Below are 20,452 nucleotides of genomic sequence, written 5' to 3'. Positions count from 1 at the left end.
TTAAAAAGCTTGCAAACCACTGGTAACAGTGCACTTCAAATGCAGGCCAAAGCTATAATAATTCTGCATTGTGTCACCACTCACCACTGCAAATGAGATCTCCTGGAGATCTACAGAAACCTGCTGATCTAAGTACACTAAGTACAGTAGTAGTAAGTTCAGCCCATCAGCCTACCCTACCGTAAACGCAGTCCCGTGCTACTGGGAATTTCCCGGCCACGTGTCTGAATACGCGATTGCGGAGTCTGGATGAAAACAAAGAAGCCGATTGGCCGCGTCGACGACATGGTGAAGCATGTTTAAAGGGACGCGGTCCGCGCGCGTGTAAACACAACAGCGTTGACCGGCACATGTGCCTGTGTCTTTAAGAGCCACTTATGTACCCGTGCCCGCGCCCCGCCCCGGAGGCGGAGTCACTTTTCCTGCCGACGTTTGCGAAATGAAATGAGCTTGTTGCCATTTGTTTCACACAGAGAATCCAACTTGTCGCGGAGGTGATACACGGACTTAAATTGGCTTGATCTGCCGGGATTTCGAGACATCTGCGTGTATAAATATTTTTCTTCTATAAGACACAACAATCAAAGGACATATTTGTGGTGAGTTAAAAAAATGCTGTTTTCTTATAATAGTTTCTTATAATAAATTACACAGTAAAGCCGGGCACTGGGAAATAATACATATCAGTCCTATTGTTGTGAAACGGACAGCAACAACCTGTTGTTGTCGTGGCTAGCGCGCAGGGCTGATACAAAAGTTGCACCGCTGTATGTAATCTATTCTACCCACTGAGCTGTAAGCTGTGTAAACATAAACAACAATGCACCGGCCGGGGTGTGTGCGTGTGTGTGCGCGCGCGCGCGTGTGTGTGTGTGTCATCATTCATGGAGCAGATGCTTGCCGGTGTTTTTGCCGGTTCAGTGCAGCTCATGTCTCTCCAGAGCAGAGCAGACTCAGGTTTGAGGTGGTGCCGACAAGAATAGATCTAAGTTATAACAACGCGTCGCGGTGCGAGAAGTGACTTTATATCACGTTTATTAATAACAAAAGGCAAAGGATTATTATTATATAGGCTACTATTAGCAATCTGGCTGCGTATGTTTGCATTCTGTATGTCCTACCGCATTCTTTATTTAAAAAAAATAAAAAAATAGTAGGCCTAAATAGAATTTAGTTGTTTTTTCTTTGTAATTACTATGTCGAACAATTAATGTAGATTTCCCCCAAAAAATAAAAAAAGTATTTCGTTATCTGTTCGGTCGATTAATAATTGACTGATACGATAATTAAGTACAGTAGATCATCCAATTGAGGCAGTTCAATATTTAAGTGAAATCATTTGATTTGCTCATGCTAATAATAAGGGAGGGTGCACTGCACTGCAGAGCTTGTGCTGGGCAACAATAAATTGTCGTTTTAGTACTACCTAAATTGTAGGTCATTTGAATTTGGGTTATTTGCTTTAATGGTTTTAAGTATTCATTTCATGTGCAAGTCTGGTATGTATGAAAACCATCATGCTAACTGGCAACTGCCCAGACAGAAACAGTAATGAGTAGTGACACTGCTCTCTCTTTCTGCCTCTACACTCTCTTCGTCTGTCTGTCTCTTGTTACCGTGAGTGTACGTGCGGCCGGCAGGGGGCGCCGCTGTCTGGAAGCTACACACAAAGAGTGGCCCAGGGCACAAACCCTGGAGCAATGAACATTAGTAACAGAATCCAACCAAGAAGAATATCCGAGAGTTGTGCCTCCTTTTTTTTCTTTTCTTTTTTCCCCTTTCTTTCTCTCTCTCTACATGTTCTTGCCTTGTGTTTGTCAAAACAAAGCATTATGTGGTTTTACACACAGGGCTTATTGTGAATGCACACAGGATGGCGTGAGGTCTGCAACTCTGAACACACTAGAGACGGGCCAATCTGCTTATGTTGGGTAAAGAAATGAAAACTCCTTCTCCGTGGCTGGCAGACTGACAGAGGCAGTGGAGGGAGAGAATGGCTTCAGGCTTTATCCTCAAAGGCTGTCATTACCGTTTTGCTGTAGACCCTCATTTGGACGTGTGGTAGCAGCCTAACCCCGCATTACAACTCAATGGTGAATTGAGAGTGAGCTGGTGAGGCTACTTGAGTTTCAGCAGTATTTGGATACCTCTTTGACCCTTGATGTGCACGGGTTGACCCTGGAGAGAGACGCTGGCCTGCTTCTGTTGATCCCGTGCTGCATATGTGGTGGAAAGTGCTTTGGAAAATTGTAAACAAGTGCGTTTTCCATTACACATTTGAGCTATTTTTGTTCAAATTGTTGGCATGTAGACATGCATTGCCTGCAAGAGTGTTTATGTTGTGCACAAAAAAAAAAAATGCTATTCTGTCAACGTTCATAAGTAATGGTATCTTGGGGGGCATGCTAAGAAGCCAGGCTTTTAGCCACAGGGCTGGCTAGTGCAGAGGATGGATACCACCTCTCATTCAGCCTCGTCTGCCAAACCCCCATTTAGGTAAATTTAGCTCAACCCGAGTCTTCTCGACCACAGCCAATTGTGTGGTTTCATCACTGAGATGAACTGGGCCATTTGTCTAAATCAGCACTGAGCTCCTCGGCCACAAATGGAGGCCAACCTTTCGCTCATTCTCGCTCCCGCAGCTCGGTTTTACTGTAACTAGCCAGAAACGCTGATAGTAAACTGGTGTTTAGAGGTGTAGGTTGTACCGTGTGAGGTCATCCCATGTGGTATAGTATACACGCCCATACATCCCTAGATGTCTCCATTGGAGTCTGGGGGTTGTGGACGAGTGTGTATTATTTCCCATTCTGGACTTCTGTGCTCCTGGGAAGACCGGAACAAGGAGTAAGACACTCACATCTCAACCCATATACTGTAGGCCTACCGTATACACTTTGTTGTATGATGAATACCGGAAATATACAGTATGATATCTACAACCTCAAAGCTTTCAAAACACATTGTGATGCGAAGTGTTGGGAGATTATAGATCAGTTATCTTTGCACAGTTTGAATGTTTTAGGGGGTTGATAACGTTCTTCTCTCCCCCCCCCCCCCCCCCCTCTCTCTCTCTCTCTTTCCGCGGTAAAGGCAGGTCTTGCAACGCCCCCCGTATGGACGATGAGGAGGACGATGTGTTTGAGCCGGACCCCTACTGCTGGCGCACCACCTTCAGGGAGATAAAATACGAAGAACGGGGAACACAGACCCCCGGCCCTGCCTTCGGACTGCCCTACGGCATGCTGCCCTGTGGAGTTGCAGAAGAGCCCAGACCACTCTTCTACGGTGAGATGAACACACGGCACGCATGTACACACACACACACACACACACACACTGAAATCACACTCAGGGAGAGCAATGCACGCTTAGACTCACAAGTGCTTAGTTCAACTGGAGACTGAGGACAATAAAAATAAAGAAACTGGAAACGGAGAGTAAAACATGTAAAAAATGCAGCAGTAGATATAGATTTATTAGCAGCTGTACTCGCCACCATTCTACCCACTACCTTGCATTTAGGAGTTGCCATGATCAGTAGGCAGAGATCTTCAATTGTCTCGCATCGCGAGAAATAAATAGAAGATATCATAAAGATAAACCTTTATTGATCCCTGTGGGGACATTCAGGTGACTAATGCATGCATACTTGCACAGCTGTTATTGTCCCTGTGTGTCATAACCAGTGCTATAAAAGAAGTCTGAAACGTGATGTTGAGAGGTGGCGTGCGAGAAAGTAACATCGTATCTGTGCCTTTCTCACCCCGTGGCGCCTGATCGTCCCGGTCACAGCGGCTTTTATGACCCGCGTGGAGTGTACCCAGCTGCTTTGCCCATTCAAACGGCGCCAGGCTGGCGAGGGTGGCTCAAAAGGACATGCTGGGACAGTCACAGTAGCAGCACTCACCTGAGCACCGATAGTCAGAGACTGGAGAGAGAGAGAATTGGCTGGTGGTGACGGTTGAGCCATATAATGGTGACGTCAGGAAAAACTAGGTCAATGTTCCAAACGAGCTCTCTGCAATGGTTGATCTCACAAACAAACTTCAATCCACACGAGACTTCATGTTGCTGACTTTGGTTTGACTATAAAATAACGGAAAGCGGTGATTACACAAACTGTGAGCAGCAGGGAGTCTGTTCTCACAGAACGCCTCTCCCCCATTTATACTTGGTGGTCAGTCACGTGTTGGAAATGGCAGATTTTTACAAGATCACAATGCGCCGCAGCGCAACACATCAGGATCTTGAAGATCTACCATTTTTCCGTGCGCGACACCGACACGCAACCAAGAAAATCAGGCGTTCAGTTCAGTAATAATAATAGTTAGTTAAATAAGAAGATAAATAACTTGCGGTCTCAATGCTCCCCAGGCAACGCAGGCTTTCGATTGCACTTCCCGGCACACTTTGAACTTGCCGGAGGCCAGGAGGCACATCGGCAAGGAAGCGAGGAGGAGGAGGAGCGAGGAGGCGGCGGGATGGAGCAGCGACTGCGGCAGCAGCCGGCGGCACGCAGCATGGAGGCCCTCATCGGCCAGAAACTGCAGCTGATCGGAGACCAGTTCCACCGGCAACACCTACAATTGGTGAGGAGTACGCGCACGCACACACACACACACACACACACACACACACACACACACACACACACACACACACACACACACACACACACACACACACACACACAGGCACGCATGCACATATGCTTCCATGGGGCCTTAACACCGACTGGCAATGCAGCCTTCAGACATAATTTCAAGGACTGTGTGTGTGTGTGTGTGTGTGTGGCGAGCGCGAGCACACGCACTCTGGGTTGGTTAAGTCACAGAAGAAAAAAGTCAGTCTGCATTCTGGCACACTAGCTCAATCCAAGGACATTCTTGACACTGTTTTAGATCCTGCTCACGACCCGACGGTGCATTCCGCCTCCGTGTTTATCGGCGTTCCATTTTGTTTGGGCTGCTGTGTGTGCATACAGGGCATTAGCCCTGTGTTCTGTTTGACCCCCCCCGCTCCTCCCCCACCCAGCCGTTGCCAAGCCCTCCCTCTGCCTCCTCTTCCTGTTTATTTCTCTCTCTCTCTCTCTCTCTCTCTGTCTTCCTCCCGTTTCCTCTTTGAGTTGTTGAGGAAGGAGGTGGGTATGTGGGTATGCAGCACACCTTCACAGTGGTCAGGGTGACAAGACGGCGTCCGGCCCATTTAGGACTAAGGCCAATTCTAAAAACAAATTTCAAGTTTTCTAAAAAACCTATGTTTCTATGTCAGTGGTACTCAACCTTTTTCATGTCAAGGACCCCCATCTGAAAATATGTTTTTCCAGGGACCCCCCCCCCCCCCAGAAGCAAATATTTGAGTTAAGAACGTTATATTAAAATATTTGTGCCACATTTTCGTGATTTTTCCAAAAATAGCAGATCTACAAGCTCGTTGCGCGGCACTCGGTGGTGCGCTATGAGCTTGTAGATCTGCTATTTTTTGAAAAATCACGAAAATGTGGCTATAGTTTAACATAATGCTTTAAACACCAAAAGGGGTTCCCGTCCTACGTCCCCCGTTGTGGTCATGATGTGCTGTGAAAAGAAACAAAGCACCCCATGTTTCAGGTCACGCCGGCTGCACGGTGCAGATCCCAAGCCTTGGAGAGTTTCCAGAGACTTGGTGTCGCGTGTTGCGCAAACACGAGAAACACAAGCGGTCCTCGCCGTCACCTCGCGCGCATCGCACCACACCGCACCGCCGCGCATTCGTTTTCACGTGCGCACGCGTGCTCGTGCTCAGCACGCACATGCCCAGAAAAACAGAGAGTGGGGGGAAAATAAATGAAAAAGCAGAAGTGGTGGGAGAAGGTAAACATGTTGTAACCCGACGCTGGGCGCGTGAGCCCTGAGGGGAACAGCTGTGGTTGGCAGGGAGTCTCCAGTCAGACCCTTCCCCAGCTGAGCACCAAGCCACAGGAGACGCCCAAAATAAGAGCCCTCCGCTCCGCAGCCACGAGAGGAGGGGGGGCAGGACCTCTAATGATGGCATGTAGGCTAGTATAGGACACACATTTACTTAATATAATTACATACACTCGATCCCCTGGGGAAAAGTAGGGGAGGGGGGGGGTGGATCTGAATACAAACCCAAAACCACCGATCTGCATGGGCAGAGGGAAGCGGGTGTTGTGTACCAAAAATAGCCAATCCACAAGCTCACAATGTGTCCCACCGTGGCACATTGTGAACCTTTTGTGAATATTTTCAGTATAACTCAGACTTAAATGTTATACATAACACATAACAATTCTCGGCATAAGATATAATGGAGACGATCGCAACCTCCTTATATATATATCCATACCCTCCAGCTCGACGTGACTCATGTGTGTAAAGAGATGCAGACACTCTCGCTCCGAGCGACCAGGCTACAGACAGGAGGTTGTACCGCTATCTGTGGCTGCCGAGTTTCACTGACACATGGCGGGAGGTCGCACGGGGTCAGGGCTAGGAGGAAGTGCCTAGAGTCGGCTCGCTGGCTGAGTAAACAGCAGACACGTCACAGTCAGAGTGAAAGAAGGGGTCTTGTTGTGATGAAGTCGACAGTAGCTGTATAGCTACACAAACTGACTGGCCATTTATTGGTCGTTATGGGATCATTGATAGTTTAATGTGGAAAAGGTAGACCTTTATTAATCCCCATGAGGGGGAATTCAGTTTCAGATTCCACCAGCTGATGGCTGTTCAGATGGTTCAGTGTCTTGGTCAGGACTTGTGTTTCAGGCCTTGGGATAATGGCCGCTAAACAGAGATGCTTTCATGCTGTAGATCAGTGGTTCCATGTTATTTTTTAGCTCTGGACCCAAAAGTCCCCTTTTGGGTCCAGAGCTATCCCCGGGACCCAAACTTGTAGATCGGCTATTTATTACTACTTTGTGTTTTCGAATTTATGGAATTTTCTTAGTTTTTCTTTGATTTATTCATGAAATTACTGATTTTCCCCCTTTTTAACACATTTAACACTGATGATGCAGCCAGAGTTTTTCAGAATAATAAAGGTAATTCAATTCAAAGGAGTGCCATGCAAATTAGAGAGATTTTACTCCCCACCCCCGATTCCAGTGATACCGTTTTATATTGATATAAATGGCAATAGACGGTTTTATTTGATAGGACGTGACACGTCTTTAGCATCATGTGTTAATTCATGATTTCGGTTTAGTCTTTGCTTTTTGCGAATGTTTATTTGAATATGTTTTGAAATAATAATAATTCAAACCAAAATGTAGGAAACAAAATAAAACATAAAGGGACCCATAAAAATGTGTCCACGACCCACATGCGGGTCCCGACCCACTGTTTGGGAAACAGTAGGTAGAAGGATCAGCAATTAGAGACCTTTGGATGGCAGATTTGGGTCATTCAAATATATTAATTAACATTATAAAGTTTATATTGGATAAACCGCGGGTGAAATAATGCTGGAAATAAATTAATGGCATGTATCTTATAGGCTTATAATAGCTTTTAAAATGCACAAAATCTCTGCAAAATCTCAAAGGCCTGTCTGCTTGTCTGTGGTTGGGTCGGTGTCTGTCGGCCCGGCTGTCTCTGACTGATGTTTGGACAGTGGAACCCTAAACAGTGACGTGTGGTTGATCTCCACTCGGCCCCGTATACAGTACGTTCTATCTGGGGCTCTCTGTGGTGTAGTGGTGCTATTAAGCCTTCAGCAGTGATGTAGGTAGGGCATCTCAAACTGCTGAATGACTTGGCAGCTCGGTGTGTGTGTTTGTGCACGTGTGTGTGTGTGTGTGTGTTTGTGTCAGCACGTGCACAGTTGCACACACACACACACACACACACACGCACACACACACACACACACGCACGCATGCTTTTTAACGCCCATACTCGTTATTCTGCTTTTCCCCCGTCTCTCAACCGCTCGCTGTCACTCTGGCACACAAAACGCTCTCACCCTCAGTAATGTTGTTATTGTTCATCTCACATCGCCCCCTGTCAGTGGATGGCTGTCGGTGCGCCGACTGAGCAGACACTTGTCCTCCAAAACGTGCCATTTGAGACGCTTTGACGGCACCACGTCTTGTCAATGTGGACACGGGAGCGATGCCGCTGCGGTGGCAGCGCGCTGTTCTCCCTCTCTGGGAGCCCCGAGGCCTCCGGCGAGAGAGCGGATTAGGTAGCGGGGGACAGAATGGGAGGGGGAGGACCGGTGGGCGCTGACAGATAAATTGCTCCTCAGTCTGGAGAGGGCTGGAGGGGGACGCCGGGGTCCCTGGAGGGGAGGCTGACATTAGCCGGCCCGCCATTTGAGACACTAGGCAATAATGACTGTCACAATGGCAGGAAGGCCGCGCCGGTCTGCGCAGGGCGAGGAGCCGAGTCGGGTTTCATCTCCGTGTTTTTTTTAAGAGAGACGACTCCCGGTGCTTTCGATAGGAGGTGTTGAAAGCAGGGTTTGGATGGTGTGTGTGTGTGTATTGTGTACGTCCACGTCGTTATCTTTGCACTGTTCCACTGAGGGCGCGGCACTCTCTCCTTTCAGCACGAGCAGAAGAGGGAGTAATATGCTGACCTCGAGTCCACAATACAAACTACTAACGTTGACTCTTTCTCGTGTGTGTCGGCCAGGAGGTGTTATTCTCCATTATCAAATATTCCAGCTCTTTTCTTTTCTCTCGTTTTGTGTCAGCGTTTCCTCCCTGGCGTGACTTAACTCTGAGCTGGCCCCGGCCACTGAAGTTGTTCTGTTTGGACAGGAGATAAGTGAGAGAGCTTCAGAGTGGCCGGGCTGACAGACAGCTTGCATGCGACGCTGATAAAGTCCATCAGTCCAGTGTCATGGTGACGACACTGTGCATCTGGCTAGGCTCTTTCTAACGGGCTAAATTTAGCGCCTGACTCACATTTTGACAGTTGGTGGTGTAACTTGTGACTAAAGTTGACAACAGGACTGCCCACAACCCTCCCTCTATCTCGATCTCTTTACTGCGTGTGCATGAGTGGAAAAGGTCATTGTCAGGGACTTTGTGTCTCATTGTTATCAGGAGGTTTTGCACTTGTAACTTGTTTGCAAATTATACAAACTTTCCTTACCCACATGAACCCTATTCTGTCCATGTCAGAAGAGGCCCTGGGGGTACACCGCTCAACTGAAGTTAGTCATGCTTTGTGGAACAAAAAATAAATAAAGAGAGAGAGAGAACAGATTGTCAAATTGGTTATTTATCAGTTAAGTGTAATGTAGGCTCTACATGTGGTGTCATGTGACAGCCTTGATTTGTATTAGTAGTTCAACTGGACCAGATCTGCTTTCACTGTCCAGCTGAACGTTAAACTGAATATACAGCCTCAGTGCTACGCTGATCTTGTAATAACAGATGGAACTGGTTGTAGTCTCTACTGTAATTACTTTTTTTTCCTCCCGTTTTTTAAAAGTGTCTCGGGGCACATTAGCCTACTCTCTCTGTTTACCAAGTGCAGTCACTTTAGCTGCCAACAGTCCCTGGGATGTCTCTTTAGTGAATTAATCAAATCTGTGCTTTATGTAACGTAGCCTATATTTATCGAGCGCACATCCATGTTATTGTTATGCTCCTATCCAAATATCCCCTGGGAAGATTTGGATACATACAGCGAGGGGTGGTGGGGGGGCTGGGGGGGGGGGGGGGGGTTGAAATGTTTGATCAAGATTCCCAGTATACCCTCAGATTGCTGTTGGCAATTCCTGATTTTGTTGTTTTCAGCCTCCTGCCTTTGATCAAAAAGAGCTGGTGTGGTGGGAGACCTGCACAAGCTGGTTGGAACCTGGCAAAGCTTATGCAACACTTTGCAACATTCACCACACTTTGTCTCAAGCAGTAAACCCGAGTTGTACTTAGTTGCGGGCAGGTGTCGCGCACCGATAATGGCCAATTTACAAGCTCACAGCGCATCGCGCTGTGACGCGCTCTGAGCTTGCAGATCGGCTATTATCGGTGCACGACACCCGCATGCAACAAAGTATAAATCATGCTGTAGAGTAGACAACCCCCCCAAGGCTTATCACGACGCCAGCAGGTTTTGGCTGGTTGTAAATATGTCAACATTTGGACACCACCTCGGTAGTCATGTAATATGGCATATCTAATCGGAGCCGTCAGACACTTGGCTCTGTCGTAAACAAATACAGAACCTGAGATGTGTGTGTGATGTCGTAAACAAACACAGAACCTGAGATGTGTGTGTGTGATGTGTGCATTGTCATGGCACGAGAAAAATAAGCTAAGCTGGGGTACTCTTTTTTTTCTTGTTTGTCTTTTTTAGTTTACGGCCAGTCTCTGAAAATAGCTTTAGCGTTTATCGGGTGTGGTGGAGTCTGCCTTTCGTCTTGAGGATGAACTGTCGGGAGCGTAGCACTCGGCTACTGTACCTCTCTCTCTCTCTCTGGCAGATATGAGTTTCCAGAGGCTTCCCGCCCCTCCTCAAGACCTCCCTAATCCCATTTAGTGCAATTATCTTATCTCCCCCTTCTCAATGGTAGAGATAGCATTATCCCTCTAATCGCACGGAATCCAATTGGCTCATGGGCCAGAGCGAGAGAAAAGAGGATCACTCCTGCAGCCGAGCTCTGCCAGGAGGACAGGCGCCGTGTGAGCTGATGACGGACGCGCGTGTTCGCAATATGGCTGTCGTTGAGCGAGTGTCTTAAATGAGTGTCCGAAGCCCTTAAAGAGAGAGAGAGAGAGTGTCCTCTAATAAGTAGTGGTCTACTCTGAAGCAGACTGTTGTGAAAATATCAGTGTCATTCCGGTGTCTGGTTTCGAATGACCTTCTCCTTATGCTCTACTCTGGGTCAATCAGCACATATCATTCAGGGCACAACACAAACTCAATACTCCCACCCCCAAAAATAATGACCCCATTAGTGGCTGCTGTCATTCGTGACCGAGTTCCAGCTCGGTGGCCATACAGTACATGTGTTCATATGCAGTGTTCTCATAAAATAAAGGAGAAACGGCACACACTGGATGCAAGTTCAATTTATTTGCCCAAAACTTAGATCACATTCCTTCGTCTAGTGTGTGCTGTTTCTATATGTATACTCTCAACCTGCACTACATGTAAACTGTCTTAACCACTTAAGCCCTATTTTATACTACTTACTATGGCGTTTTTGCATCGCAGTCCATTGTGAGCTTTAAGATCTGCTACTTTTTCAGATTTTCACACAAATTGGCATGCTCAAAATGTGGACGGTTGAACGATACTTTTCATGGTTAGGCGCTATATGAATACGATTGATTGATTGATTGATTGATTGATTGATTGATTGATTGATTGACTGATCTGACATGTATCTGCCTCTTGTTGTTGCTTGTGTTGCAGTATCAGCGAAACCAAAGGAACGTGCCCGTGGGGCCGCTGTGGTGGCGTCTGGCCTCGGCCCTACTCAGCCTTCTGTTCGACAGGGGGGCCATCGTGGGAGGGGGCGCCGCCATTGGACGGAGGTGAGTGTCCCACACTCCATGGACTCCCATCTCTCCGAGGAACTGGACTCCTAAATGGCACTGTCAAATCTAACACGGGTCTGTTGAGAAGACGGGAGAAAAGGTCACCGGCGGGCCGGAGACAAACCAACTTTTTATACGAGGTCATGTTTTTTTCATTTTTTTTAATCCCTTCTTTCCACGAAGATGCCATGTTGTTGTTCAATGAGATTCCTCCACAGGACAATGCTCCTATTTTCGGTAAAAATGTGCAGTTGTAGTATTTTGTACAATACGTTGTACTCGTCACATTTGTTTGCACTTCCATATGTGTCCATCTGGAATGACCTCCGTAGATACTGGGAATGCCTTATCGATGTCCCCTGCCACAAGCCGAACGCGTTTCATCGTTTATAGTGTTGAGAACAGACGGGAAGGATTGGGAAGGACATTCTGTGTGGTAGAGGGGCTTCCCAGCTAACCGGTCACCTTGATGATTTACTCATTTCCAAAGAGGCAGTTTCTCAGAACAAAGCATTTTGCACCTCAACTTTTATCTCCTCAGTGGAGTTTATATCCTTTTTGCTACACTTTCTCACTTTTATCTTATTAAACACTGCCCCACAGTATCACTGAAAACATTAGGAAGGAACAAGCTGTAAGTATTCTTTGGCCTTTAAGGGCACAAGACAATTATTTGGTTAATCTCAAAATGTAGTTGTTAGGTTTTGCCATTTCGGTCAAGACCCCATTATTGTCCCTTCAATTTGATCTTGTTCTTGATTTTGCTCTGCAATACAAATAGCCCTCAGTGTTTTTAGATAGTGTGTTGTGCGTTTGATTATTTTCACTACACCTCCATGCCCTTGAAGTGGAGCCTCGGATCCACTGTTTTTGCACTAGAGTACCACCCCTCAAGAGTTCAGATTGTTGTTACCAAGCCAACCTCTGTCACAAATGAAGGCTTTCAGATATGTCTTAACTTTCTCACTGCATGATTTCAGTTTTTCTTTATTTTTTATCCCTATGTCCAAGACAAATCATCAACCTTGAGACCAGACTGAACATGGATGGGTAATAATTCTTTGTGCTGGGGTGTCGGTGGCCTAGAGAAGGTTAACACAGTCGCAGTAGAGAGGTGTGCCTCGATACAAATGTTTCTAACTCTCTTATCTATGTGTTCTGGACACCAAAGCAATACTGTATAAATCAACCTGTGAACAACAGCATTTCTTCCTCTCAGGATCATTTAACATTTTATCGGGTGATCTTTCTTTTTTTCTTTTCTTTTTCGTCGGGGCCTCTTTCATGTTTGACCACTGAGCCTATCGATATTCAAAGTTGAAAGAAAGAAAAAAGTCACAGTGAAATGGACTGTAACTATTGTTGAAATATGAATAGTTTGAAGACACTGTTGAAGATGCTGTTTGTTTTGTTCTTTCCATTGCCTAACTCTAGGCACTACCTTTTGTACCCAAGGAGGGGCAGTACATATGGGGGAGCTGTGAATTATTACCTAGTTCCTAACAACAGATAATTGTCAAAGTTTACCACTCTGCAATTAGTGTAAGCTCTCATTATAAAATATCTTCAAAATGTCTCAGGGACAGACTTTTAGGCTACTGGTGACCTTGAGAATCTGTTGCATCATGGCACAAGGTTCACGATAAAGACCCTTAACCCATTCTGACCGGGCACCCATTTTGGTGTTGGCATCATGTTATGCTTTAGCTATTGAAAAATAGCAGATCTACAAGCTCATATCGCGCCACCGAGTGGCGCGATACGAGCTTGTAGGTCTGCTATTTTTGAAAAATTCGAAGAACGACTGACATTTTTAGAATCTGATCTCAGGTCAGAATGGGTTAATCAGACCAGTGTGTGTCCCGTGGAAACCTCGTATGAATCTGATCTCAGGTCAGAATGGGTTAAGAAGGCATGCGCTGGGTTCACTCTGGATGTGGAAACGCCGGGAATGATTTATTGTTATTGCCCTTATTGCTTACATGTTCATTTTTGCTACCACAATGTCTGAGGAAACAGAAGAAATTAATTTGACTCTTACATACCTGTACACAAGACTTAATAAAGAAACCTTGAAATCTCTAATCAGAACAGTCGCTGAACTTTGGGAGCCTGCCGCGGTTCTCCGCACCCCTCCAGGCAGTATCAACAGCCCAGTCATTTAACAGAGGCACCGAAAGGAAACTGGCTGGTACGCCTGGAGCTCCGCAGCAACTAGCTGCACTTCCACGCCCAGTGAGAACCCAGTGTTATGCTTAAATTACCCGTGGTCATACGATGGTGTCGTCCACTTAAAAAAAAGCCATTGCGTCACTGTCACAACATTGTGAGCCTGTAGATATGCCATTTCCGGTATGCAACGCCATTGTACGATGGAGTATATTTTTTTAGACACATTTTCGTTCTTTGACTCCAGTTCACACCCAATTTGGCTAAACGCATCGTCACGTACACAAGGTCTTGAGGTGGACTTGACCACTACGTGGTGAGACGGGGGGGCTACTGGGCATGATAGTAGGAGGCGTGTGAGGTCAAGTGAATGTGGTCGTGGTGGTTATAGTTTCCTGCGGATCCTGAACGCTGAGCCAGTCCCTGCAGTTCTCCGTCTCGCCTCTGGGTTGTCGACGTCTCCTCCTCGTCCTCTCAAAGTCCTGCATAATGTACTGCTCCTTCCTCTCTTGGGTGGTGTTCATTTGTTCTGTCGTTTTATTTTTGTAATTTATTTTCTTTCTTATTTATTTTTTTGTACATTTGCCCATTTCTACTGTATACATTTATGTGTGCAATTACTTGTTTCTCCATGTGTTTTTCTTTTGGTTTTGGATGTGTATAATGGTCATTTTGTTTTGAGTCTGTGCAGAACAAGGGTTTTTGCCTGCGTTGCATCTGGTATTCCTGAAGGGTTGTGATTTCCAGGGATGAATGCCAACGAGTTCAGGCATTTATTTTCTTTCTTCCTGAATCATCCACCGCAGTTTTAGGCAGAATAATAATGTTTGATTTAGAAAAGCTGTAGCCTAGATGGAGCTGTGAGGGTTTTTTTTTTACCAGTGTCAACCATCTGGCATTTTCAGCAAAACCTTTCAAAAACATTCAAAAATAGCAGTTCTACAAGCAGCTTGTGGATCGGCTATTTTCGCTATCCGTCATACGACGCAGTACCCACATATAGGGGCTTAAGTGGTCAACTGAGACAGGAGAACAGGCTATGGCTTTGCCCTTACATTAAACGACTCGTGTCGCCCATTTTAATCTGCAGTACCACAACATTGTGTATGGGCAGCCATGCCACCAACACAGAGGCGACATCAGAAATGGTTCCAGAAGAACGCTGCAGATACTTTTGGAAACTCACTCTAAAACGCGCAGGGTTTGTTTATTTTTTATTTTATTTTTTTGGGGGGAGGGGGGTTCAATTTAAAATATATATAATTCTTTGTTTCTGTAATCAACATGCACTGGAAAGTACTTTTGTGTCTGTAGATCCTATGGGTCCCTGATCTATTGTGTGTTATTGTATAGTGTATACTCTGAATTGTTCTCTCTGAGGTCTGTCATGGGCTGAAGTGGCCATGTGTTATCTGGCTATGATCTGGCATTTGATTCATTGGAAAGGGAAGCAAGCCACCAAGGTGCCCTGTATGATTTGTTAGAAGAGGTTCCCAAGCTGCACTCAACCCTGATTTAAACGTAGTTGCGCGCCTTTTGTCGCACACGGAAATGGCCGATCTACAAGCTCATGATGCGTTGCGAGCTTGTAGCACTAGCTCGACTATCTTCACAGCGAGACACTGACACGTTGCTTAACAGGCCGCACGGCATGACGTTCAAGTGTAGGAAAACCTTGAGTGCGATATGTATTCCATGGAAACCATCAGTGTCTTGAATTTTGTAGTCCACTTTCTATAAATTTGAAGTTTTAAGGAAGGTTTTTTGATTTTTATAAATTTTTGTTTTGTTTTTTAAATGCGAACATTTCTTGCCTCTTGATCTTTCTTAACGTTTTAAAATGTATTTTCTTATGGAAAAAAGGGTCTGTTTCAGGACAGTTCAAAGTTGTAAAATAATTTTTATTAATACCTGATGGGCCTTTTCAAGTCTAATGTGATCAAGGGCTCACTTTTTTCCCCTTTTTTGTAAAAACTTGGGACATTCCTGTGCGCATTTCCTCGTGGTGCATTAACGAAACCAAGCGAATCAATCGGAGGACAATTCAGTGTTTAATTTGGCTCAGGAGCTTAGATCATCCAGTATGAAATAAATGCCCTTTACTGAACATATGAACTGTACGAGTATTACTGAAACCCTGGAAAATGCCTTTAACTGCTCAGTTTCAACAAAGTCTTGATCATCACACACTCTCTGTATACCAAGAAATGAGACCCAGCGAAAATGTAGCATTTTTGTAAACATTGACTGTGTGTTTTCGAGACTGTACTGTGCACTCATTTTGTGTTCATAATTTTGTTGTTGTTGATATAATATGGAAGTAAGGACAATTTGTTATGTAGTGCAATATGCTGTACATAAAGAGCTTTGCTCTACAAATCTTTTTTTCCCTGAATTTCTTGTTGTTTATTGGTACTTTTTTCAATAAAATTAAAAAATGAACGTGTGAAAGGCTCTCTCTGTCTTTTGTCACCTCGATCCCACGTACTGAGGAAAGTCTATTATGACTGAATGTTGATTTATTCTCCACTCCTTTACTCTGCCCCTCACTTGTCTAACACCACGATTTGACTTTGTTTTAAGGAGTTCTCTACTGTGAAATTAATCCGGAGAAGGTTTAGCCAAGTGCCAGAGGCTAGCCAGGCGTTTGAAGCTAGCCAGGCGTTTGGCACAGAGCAGGCCCATCACATCTCTCCCGCTGTTAGGTCGTTAATGTTAATTTAGTGGGAGCTCCCTAACGACCTGCAGCCTGTGCTCCGTATGCACGCACATGTGCGGCCGGACACGCAAGAACGCACACGTGTAGCATGAGTGGGTAGCATGACTTTGACAACTTAGGGAGTACAGTATACCTGACCTGTCCCACAGGCTTAGTTCCGGAGACGAGTCCATGTGTAGAGAGAAAGTCAGTTGTTAAACCTCATGTGTAAAGACGGGGAGATAGCGGATCTACAAGCTCACAACGTGTTGCACTGCAACGCGTTGTGAGCTTGTAGAACGGTTCTTTTCGGCACGCAACCAAGCATTTACTGTCACTTCCTGAAAGGTAAGCCCCACGTTGTTGAACCTAGCTTAGTCACACTGTTGCACGGATGCTGCTGGGGCATGTGAGTGATAGATGGCTCATAACACATAATAACAAGGAAGTTCAGCATGCACACGTGTGTGTGTGTGTGTGTGTGTGTGTGTGTGTGTGTGTGTGTGTGTGGGAAGGGGGGGGGGGGGGGGGGGGACTATTGTTCCTATAGAGACTATAGGTGGTGTAGTATTAGTTCGTATACAAGAGATATAACCATATCCAAGCATGGTAAATGCAGACAGACACTGCTGTCAAGCATGTGACAGCGAGAACAGCCCAGATAGTGTTGCTCTCCCCTTCAAAAGAGCAGACAAGTCAAAGCTGTGCGGTGTCTAAAGTCACCTCCCTCAGGGCTGACGCGTGTCGCTGCCATTGTCATGGCTGCCAGGTATGGTTTCATGCCTCGCTGACACCCGACTCACCTGTTTGGCCACTTGCAGCACGAGTACTCCCTCGCACGGGGCTGCCCCCCCCCCCCCCTTCCAACACACACGCACATGCACACGCACACGCACACTCACACTCACACTCACACTCACACTCACACAGACAGAGGGCGTGTCAGTCAGAGCATGTGGTCGTTGCAGAGGATGTGGTAAGGTATTCAACACTGTTCTGTGTTCCTCTTAATCCTGTGGGTTATGTCGTTTAAGTAGGCCTATGTAAAGTATGAATTTCAAGGCTTGCTAATTACCAGTGATAATTAGTGACACAATTGACACGGATTCACACAGATCTCACATGGAAGAAGGCAGATGGGCTGGCCAATAGGCAAACATGGCAACATAGGTACGGACTTGATTGGAACATCACCTGGCTGTATTTAATTATGACCGATTAGCCAAAATGTTAGACCCTGATGAAGACCTTCTAGGCCGAAACGCGTTGGTCATATTTATTGTTTGTAAATGTTTATCAAAGACGGAGTGCCTTGGAATCCTTTTCTTTGCAAGTCTGCATGTTACAAAAAGAGAGCTTCAATGCCAGAGAAAGTTTGTTCTTTGTTTTTGGCATAGCATTGTTTATTTTCCCCCAATCTTTGGTAACCATATGTTGCTCACAAGCGTATGGTGTGTCACAGCAGAGGGCATGACCCGGGCGACCCAACCGAGTTTGATCACGCCTCGACTGCTGTCCAAGTGGCTGAGTGCTATAGGAGGCTCTGAGCATCATACAGTACTGTGGTAACTTAGCACCTCCTATGTATGTATGTCTCACTAGGTGTTGCTTCTGTGTCATTGCTTCCGCCACCAAGAGTCTTCATTGTGGCTTCTGTACGCTTGCTCTTCCTTTCAGAAGATGACATGTTTTGCCAATCCCCCCCCCCACACACACACTCCTGTTGCCTAGTCTTCTAACTCCCCAGCTGACCCGTAATATTACATAACATTTGTTTTATTTATTTAATTTATATATTTTTTATGACAGGTACTGTATAGTATGACTGTTTTTGTAAAACATGTTGCTACAAACTATGATAGGCCTACTATTTTATACTGTGGGCTGTAGGCGACTGGTTGTACTGTCGCAGTACAGACAGGTCCCAAAGAGCATATAAAACTACTGGCTGGATTGACCAAATTCCCTTTCCTCTAGTGCCACAATTCTTTTCAGTTTTTTAACTTCATAGTATAGTATTGCTGTGGGGGAATACAGCTGTGTTCTGCTCAGTGCACAGAAGAAGATAGAAGATTTCCTTTATTAATCCCCAAGGGGAAATTCTTCTCTCACTGTGAGAGAAGACACACACAAACAAACACAGACACACACACACACACACACACACACACACACACACACACACACACACACACACAGTCTCACACACACAGTCTCACACACACTATACGGCTCTGAGATGTGGGCCCTTACAACCAAGCCGAGAAGTCACTAATGATACGGCTGCTATACCCACATGCTGTGCATAGCCTTGATGTATCGTGGCAGTAGAACCATGTATGGAACTTTGACCTTTACAACGGCATGCTGAGAGTAACAAAACAAACAACATCAAGGAGCATCAGCCGTAGATTTCTGGTCCCTGTGTCCGACACCCTGAGCTCGCTGCCTGCCCGATTATACTGTATATGAGGTGCACTGGCACGAAGGGGAGAAGAAAGGTGACCTACATAGGACTATACTGCAGAAGAACAGCACTCCTGCATGGTGGATAGGGACAGATGGAGGAAGAGGAGTCCTCTTAGAGGACACTCCTGCATGGTGGATAGGGACAGATGGAGGAAGAGGAGTCCTCTTAGAGGACACTCCTGCATGGTGGATAGGGACAGATGGAGGAAGAGGAGTCCTCTTAGAGGACACTCCTGCATGGTGGATAGGGACAGATGGAGGAAGAGGAGTCCTCTTAGAGGACACTCCTGCATGGTGGATAGGGACAGATGGAGGAAGAGGAGTCCTCTTAGAGGACACTCCTGCATGGTGGATAGGGACAGATGGAGGAAGAGTACTCATATTCTGGCTTGTGATGTCACCACCCAGGCAGCATCCAAGCCTCGACATGAAGAAGGCCTGAAATGCAGACATGCACACACAGGCCCTGTAGATACGCAAATGGGGAGAGATGGTGGAAATGATTACGGACGATGCGGTTGTGTGTTTTCTGATTTTGGACGTTATTTGTTTCGTCAAAATGTCATTGTGTCGTTGCACTTCCAGGTTTGATTATCATTGTCTTTTGTGAAACATACTGTAGGCTATGTACACTAGATTTTCACCCTGTGTTGGAAGTATGAAATCACTTGTCTCACTGGGTCATTAGCTTCCCTAGCTCAGTGGTTCCTGGTCCTCTCCTCTTGGCTCAGCCCTTTAATGGGGAGAGCCTTGGCTTTTCCTGGCCTAAACAATGGTTCCTCTGTCTGTTTCCCTGCATGGCCTGGCCGCCTGCTGAAAGAGACACCCATTAGAGAAGCGTCTATCTCTGGGGTCAGGCCCAGGGGTCACTCACAAGTGCAGCTCTTGTTTATGTCTGCAAAGCCAATCAAAACACTGCAGCCTACGTTGACGTTAACTCCTCCTTGCCTGGGTCTCTGGCAGCAGAGCCCGGTGGCTGCCAGGAGGAGACTGAAGAAGACTTTGTCTTCGACTCAGAGTTAACAATCCGAAGAGTCCTCCAATCCCTCTCTTTGAGTTGTTGTGATTTGCTTAGAGGCATCGGACGTGGGGCAAAGTTGCCAAATGCCTCACAGAGGCATTTATACCATTAAATTAATAAAGTAGCTGTGAAAAAAACAGCAATAACAGGCAGCTCAACACCTGCTTTGCTCTGTCAGCCACATGAACCCCACCCCCTCACCTCACCCCCACCAGGACAAGTACCTTCCCACGCTGCAACACACCGACCATTACTAAATTATCACTTGTGAGCTCGCTCTTTTCATTAAGCAATCATTTAGAGCAGACAGGTCTTGTGGAGGGTAATGCCGAGAGATGGTTTATCATAATTTGACTCTGCTGTTGATTATTCTGGTGACACAGAGAGTGGCAGAACTGTACCTGTGTGAATAAGTAATGTTACACCACTTAATTTCAGATTTTGATCAAGTTCAGTCTGACAATTATTGGATTGAAATAAATCTATTTATTGTGCATATGTAATATATAACAGTATTTTGGCTTTGGGTCAGTTCATTCATTCTCTGTAAGCAGCAGCACCACAGCAGAGCAGCACCACAGCAGAGCAGCAG

The 20,452-nt window shown here is 45.9% G+C and overlaps 1 protein-coding gene across 3 annotated transcripts; it reads left to right on the top strand.

Annotated features, from left to right (window-relative positions):
* Nucleotides 1–478: 478 nt before the first annotated feature.
* Nucleotides 479–12,708, top strand: bmf1 (BCL2 modifying factor 1). 3 transcript variants are annotated; one of them, XM_080783485.1, is made up of 5 exons: nucleotides 483–599; nucleotides 1,851–1,931; nucleotides 3,094–3,288; nucleotides 4,378–4,592; nucleotides 11,379–12,708. In XM_080783485.1, exons 2-5 carry the CDS (start codon nucleotides 1,925–1,927, stop codon nucleotides 11,502–11,504), a joined length of 543 nt encoding a protein of 180 aa, XP_080639611.1. In that variant the 5' UTR covers nucleotides 483–599; nucleotides 1,851–1,924; the 3' UTR covers nucleotides 11,505–12,708. The 3 variants fall into 3 exon arrangements, with proteins under 3 accessions (XP_080639613.1, XP_080639611.1, XP_080639612.1); XM_080783487.1 differs by lacking the exon at nucleotides 1,851–1,931 and having other exon boundaries at nucleotides 479–599; nucleotides 3,098–3,288; XM_080783486.1 differs by lacking the exon at nucleotides 1,851–1,931 and having other exon boundaries at nucleotides 489–599.
* Nucleotides 12,709–20,452: the final 7,744 nt, after the last annotated feature.

Source organism: Protomyctophum bolini, assembly GCF_963924005.1.
Source record: "Protomyctophum bolini genome assembly, chromosome: 15".
NCBI classification, from domain to species: Eukaryota; Metazoa; Chordata; class Actinopteri; order Myctophiformes; family Myctophidae; genus Protomyctophum; species Protomyctophum bolini.
This window is presented reverse-complemented; position numbering and strand designations above follow the sequence as displayed.